We start from the raw sequence: 5,792 nt of genomic DNA on the forward strand, positions 1-5,792 counted from the left end.
AGACAAAAGTGGTACTTCAGGTTCGACAACTGTATTACAATAGATAAAATCAGATTTGTCAAGGGTAAAACTAACCTGTCTCACGACGGTCTGTGACAAATCTTTAACAATAGAAAAGGTCGAGCTCCATGACAACAGGCAAAACAAATACAAATTGGCATGACAGTACCTGTACCTCGCCCAAAGTCAACTGAGATCGACTCCATTACATTTGTGAGTCTTACAGGGACAGCAGCACAAAAAATAGACGCATGGGTAGGATCAAAGAGACGGTGGTTGGATCCCGTGAGATCTCAAATGCCTCTTCAGGTGATTGAGAACCTTGTAGGTTTTAGGACACAAGCTACAAGTGTAGGGTCGGACTCCCGTGTGGCTCATTGTATGAATTTTCAACTGGCCACCGCTTGAAAAGCCTTTTCCACATTCCGTGCAGACGTAAGGCCGCTCGCCAGTGTGAATGCGCATATGACATGTAAGTTTGGCCGCCATGGTAAATCCTTTATCGCACACGTTGCATTTGTAGGGCCTTTCCCCAGTGTGGATGCGTCTGTGTATCTGCAGCTCGCCGGCTGACACGAAAGCTTTGCCGCACTCAGGGCACAGGTACGGTTTCTCTCCGGTATGGGTGCGTATGTGTACAGTAAGGTTTGCAGACATGTAGAAACGTTTCTCGCAGTACGGGCATTGGTACGGCCTCTCGCCGGTGTGCACGCGCTTGTGACGGGTCAGTTCATGTTTGTTCCTGAAGGATTTGGCGCAAAATGGACAAACGTGTATTTTTTGGGGATCGTGGCGTGCTTCGTGAGCTGCCAAAGATGCAGCAGAAGGAAGCATTTTGCCGCAAAAGGTGCACTGATTGGAGAGCCCCGCAGGATGAATCTTCTGGTGGAATTTCAGCTCACTCATACTAGAAAACTTCTCTCCACACTGCTTGCACGTGAAGATCCGTTTGCCGGTGTGAATCATCTCATGTTTGTCCAACTGGCACGTCTTCTTGAAGCTTTTCCCACAGTGAGAACAGTCAAACCGTGGTGGATTGTGAACACACTTGTGCTTAAACTTTTCCTGTACTGACTGAAAGCTGTTACCACATTTGAGGCAAATATAGGCAGCTTTTGCGCAGCGTGAGCGCCTGTGACAAGACAGATCTGAGCTTCTCCTAAAGGCCTTTCCACATTGAGTACACTTGTAAGGCAACTCTCCAGTGTGGATCCTCTGATGTTCCAGGAGTTCGTAGCGATAAATGTAGCACTTGTTACAGTGAGGGCATTTATGTGCAACTCTTTGCCGTTGAGGGCCAACTGTGGAGCTAGACATTGCAGGTTGGGGAGTAGATGTGGAAGGAACTGATGCGGTGGATAAATGTTGGTCATCCAAAACAAGCTCAACTGTGATTTCTTCTTCCTTGCTATTGTTTAGAATTACAACCGTTTCTTCCTGAGAGCAGATCTCAGGTTCCTGTTGGACTACATATGTCCAAGTAATTTCCTCAACATCGGTGCTACTCTGTGGAAAAACCTCCTGAGCATCATCATTCAAAGTTTCACAGGCTGAGTTTGTCTCCTTCACCGAGATGGGCAGCGTTAGTGACGAGATGAGCTGCTGTTCTGAGGTAGACGTGTCTGTTTCTAAAGAGAAAATACAGTCAAATCCACGATGAATCTTTAACAAAAAAGAAAAACTAAAAAAAGGCAGACTTACCATTGGTGTTCACCTTGGTTAGTTTTCCTTTTTGGATTATGTTTCTGAGTAGTGTTGTGAAGTCTTCAGCTTCACAAGCGTACCGCTGGTATGCTTCCAGCAGGGCTGATGCGTCATCACCGATCCACGTTGAGATCTGTTTGAAAATAATACCATGTAACATTAATATGCAGAGTTGAAAATATTATCCAGTGCAACACCCGTGATGATCATGCCTGTTTAAAATCCGGAACAAGCAGAAGCCCATCCAATCTGTTGAAGAAGTCGGACACCAACGTTTCCAGTGCTATGTCAAACTCTGGCCCGTAATTCACTGGGAACTCATTCTGTGAGATCATGATAGATGTTAAGTTTTGTGTCGCTGTTCTAGGTGTTAAAACTTTGACAAAAAAAAAGTAGATGCACACACCTTGAGAAAGTGTTCTCTCCATTCATGGTCATCCACGAGTCTTACAACAAGTGTGGCTAAGTTGGTCTCAAAACCATCATTTGGTGGATGAACCTGCCACAATAAACATACGCTTCATTGAAGACCAGCGTGACATTCTGTGATGCTCATCGATGAAGAACTGACCACACACCTCCTCTGGACTGCCTGGCAGAATGCTCTCCAAGACACTTTTGACACAAGTGACGTCTTGCTCACAACTTAACATCTGGAAAGGCATTTCAAATACAGCGCCTTGAAAAAAAATTCTCACCCCTTCACCATTTTCAAGTTGTACGTATTCTGCATTGATACTTTGTACACCGATAGGCATTCTCAAATAAACATTTGCGGTCATGATCATCATTACCTTTAGTTTCAATCCCAGCATAATCAGCATCCTCTGTCTGTGAGTCAAGATATCAGGAATGGCTTCATTCACCATGGTGATGAACTCCACCACTTTCTCATAATGCTCTGTGCTTCGCAAGTGAACCACCTTCCACATGATGGCTGACATTACACGCAGAGGTGGGGCCAGGAGCCTTAGCAACGGCAAAGGCAGGGGACCTTCTGAAGGACCAAAGAAGCATCGTCAACAAGCAGGCACAGACATAAATACTGGTACAACTTACATAAAATTAGGGATATTAAGTTGTGTAAAATTTCTAAATGGAAATGTGTCCTCTAAATTTGGAAGACACAGGCGCAGTGTATCTAAGTTTTTGTAAGTCGCTGTTCTCCAAGGAGCTGGATAGGAAAAATTCACAAAAAGGGACATTTCCTGAGGCATGTTTAAAGCCTTCTGTGTTCATAAAGAGGGAAGAGGCCCCTGAATTGAGTGTTCCAAATTGACAGCAAGTTGCATAGTGATACAGAAAGTGCAGTGATTCTCAACCCGGATGTGTACTTTGAGAGATCATCAGGAGTTCTGGAGCAAACTAAACAATTTCACTTAATTTGTCCCGCCTAAAAATGTACATTGGGTTCCTTGGCTCAATGTTGGCCGACACTGTTCTGTTACGTTAACTTTACCCCGCTTTAATCGCCTTCATGTGTTTTCATTCTAGAAGTGACTGTCATGAAAGAGTTAGCAACGTGTACCAACAACATCAAAACAAAACGAAACGAAGCAAAAACAAGCGCCATGCTAACTTTACCCATTTGATTCCGGAGAAGGTACACAATGTGTCGGAATGTCTCTTTACTTGAAAAATTTCCCTGACAATCTCTTAATTAAGTCAAAGCCACGTCTCTTGCCTCTCGAATAGCAAAAACTACGGGAAGAGACTTTCTTCTTTTCTTCCCCTGGTGTAAATAGCAGTATGCAAATGACGATTAGGTGGCAGTATCGCCATCTATCGATATGGAGTGTGCATCGCCCTTGTAGACAAAAACATTAAAAATAACAACTACAATACAAAGAATGATAATTGTAATAAATAAGCGGTCATATCTTACCAAATATAAAAATGGATAGTTGTAATATCTTCTTTACAATAAAATCCACATTATTTTCCCTCTTCAGTGACACAGCCATCTCATTCCCCATTCCTCAAACAATATCATTATCATTACTGGAAAAAAACAACCCAGTACAAATAATACTTCCCCGTGGTGTTCTTAAATTTTCTATGATAAATCTCTCCATCAACAAATTAACATTGAATGCGTCATTTACATACTTAGCCTCTCTGAACGTCTCAAACTAAATATGTAGTAAATCTCCTGGTGGGGGCAGTCGACTCTCTCTTAACCAGTGCTGTACGGTGCGGCACAATTTTAACCAAATGGAAACCACTAAACAGCCTGGGCATATCACAGATTATCAAAGTCAAAGTCAAAGTCTGCTTTATTGTCAATGTCTTCACATGCCAAGACACACAAAGAAATCGAAATTACGTTCCCACTATCCCACGGTGACAAGACATTGTATTGTAATATTACACGTGTCCAAATTCATCACGTTCTAAAGTACAACCTAAAATTGTCAGATGTATGCTACAGTAGATGACTTCACATCAATTCCATTGACAGTAGAGCACAGTGTCACGTCTCGTCCCCAGCCGTTCCACTATGTTTGTTGTCATGGTTTCTGTCTGTGTGCTCGCCCCTCCCCTCCTGTGTGCCCATGATTAGTTTGATTATTCTCACTTGCCTCTTGTTACCTGTCGTGTATATAAGTCCTGTCTGCCCCTCACGCCCCGTCGGATCATTGTGTTGTTGTTGTCTTGATGTCTTTTGGGTCTTGTTGTCGTTTAATGTCTTTGGGAGCTTAAGATCAGGGGATGCTTTGAGAATAATTGTCAATTTTTGTCTATGTGAAGCCCTTTGAGACTGCTTGTGATTTAGGGCTATACAAATAAACTTGACTTGACTTGACTTCACGGCCTTTGTTTCACGTCCCTGTCAGTTAGTCCTCTAGTTATTTTGTTAAGTCATGTCAGTTTGCCGAGTCTGTTTTTGTTTTCTCCAATAAACCCTGGTCCAAGCTGCATTTGGTTGCCCTGCTCCATCCGATCCATGACACGGTGAATGCAGATGACCTGTGAGGTATTAAATTGCGTCCATATCCATGCTAATGTAATTTCTAATTAAACATAGAGCTTTTTTAATCTCTTCCACATGTCTAAATGGATAAATATCTCGTCATTGGCAGAGTCACATTCATTCACGTTCAAATATTCTGGCACTTCACACATAAATTAAAGCAATCTGGAAGATGAACTGCACAAATGTCTGTGTATATAGTAGTGTACTGAATGTGTGCCTCATATATCCTCAATGTGAGTGCAGGAGACAAGGAACAGAGAAAGAGAGTGAGGGAGGTTGTGCCCATCGTGTGAGTGTGTAATTAAAAAAGTGTCTTTTTTTTCACACACATGCACACACACACACACACACACACACACTACCACACACACACACACACACACACTACCACACACACACGCAGATTATCCCTCCATCCCAGCTGCTCGGAGTTGGATTTGACTACCCCAACAACCAGAGAGAGGAAATCTGTTTGGGGCTAAATCCAAATTGGCACCCTTGTTGACTCCCCCCGACTCAGAAATGTGGGAGCACAATTCAAATTTATTACCATAACACAACATAGAACACTTTTGTGATGTGTCCTACTGACTTCTTGAAGAAGTAATCATATGCTGAGGACAGAAAATAAACATAAATAGAAATCTAGAGCAAGAAAACATGTGCATTCAAATAATCACAAGGCCATGCCAAGCAAATAATTTATGTGCTTATATTTTGTAATTTTAGTAGATATTGAAGCATTTAATCTTTTCAAAGATTCAAATAAATCAATAATTGTCGCAGATAATTTCAGCAACGGTATTGAGAGGTTACTGTATTTGTTGAGATATTCTAAACAAATTCAAGCTTTAAAGGGCAACACAACCACAAGGACAAAAATCTGAGCTGGTTCAGAGGCTTGTGCACATCTGTCTTGTTTTTCTCCGCTAAGAGAGAGATTTGTCAGCTTAGTAATGAGGTCAAATAAGCTAACTGGTTTCTCATGTGAAATTACGCCCGCCCTCCAAAAAAGCAAATGTAGACTAAGAAAATGTCTAAAAATCCAAAAAGCGAATGAACAAAAACATCTGCTTTTGTTTACAGTGACGAGAGATTGAACATGCACAGC

The 5,792-nt window shown here is 42.1% G+C and overlaps 1 protein-coding gene across 2 annotated transcripts; it reads right to left on the reverse strand.

The window, feature by feature from the left end:
- Positions 1-15: 15 nt before the first annotated feature.
- LOC119137223 (zinc finger protein ZFMSA12A-like) lies at positions 16-3,444 on the reverse strand. Of its 2 annotated transcripts, none has more exons than XM_037276373.1 (7): positions 3,289-3,444; positions 2,499-2,698; positions 2,283-2,357; positions 2,111-2,203; positions 1,917-2,027; positions 1,702-1,837; positions 16-1,628 (listed from the first exon to the last, which is right to left on the reverse strand). In XM_037276373.1, the coding sequence occupies exons 1-7, from the start codon at positions 3,290-3,292 to the stop codon at positions 262-264; spliced, it is 1,986 nt and encodes a 661-aa protein (XP_037132268.1). In that variant the 5' UTR covers positions 3,293-3,444; the 3' UTR covers positions 16-261. The 2 variants fall into 2 exon arrangements, with proteins under 2 accessions (XP_037132268.1, XP_037132267.1); XM_037276372.1 differs by having other exon boundaries at positions 2,499-2,701.
- Positions 3,445-5,792: the final 2,348 nt, after the last annotated feature.

This window comes from Syngnathus acus, chromosome 17 (assembly GCF_901709675.1).
Source record: "Syngnathus acus chromosome 17, fSynAcu1.2, whole genome shotgun sequence".
NCBI lineage: Eukaryota > Metazoa > Chordata > Actinopteri > Syngnathiformes > Syngnathidae > Syngnathus > Syngnathus acus.

Bases quoted from the DNA above. Each gene is read 5' to 3' on its own strand.
- LOC119137223 (XM_037276372.1), bottom strand. The intron at 2,204-2,282 runs GTGTGTGGTCAG...TTATTGTGGCAG, and splicing joins TGCCAGGCAGTCCAGAGGAG to GTTCATCCACCAAATGATGG. The intron at 1,629-1,701 runs GTAAGTCTGCCT...TTTTCTCTTTAG, and splicing joins AACCAAGGTGAACACCAATG to AAACAGACACGTCTACCTCA.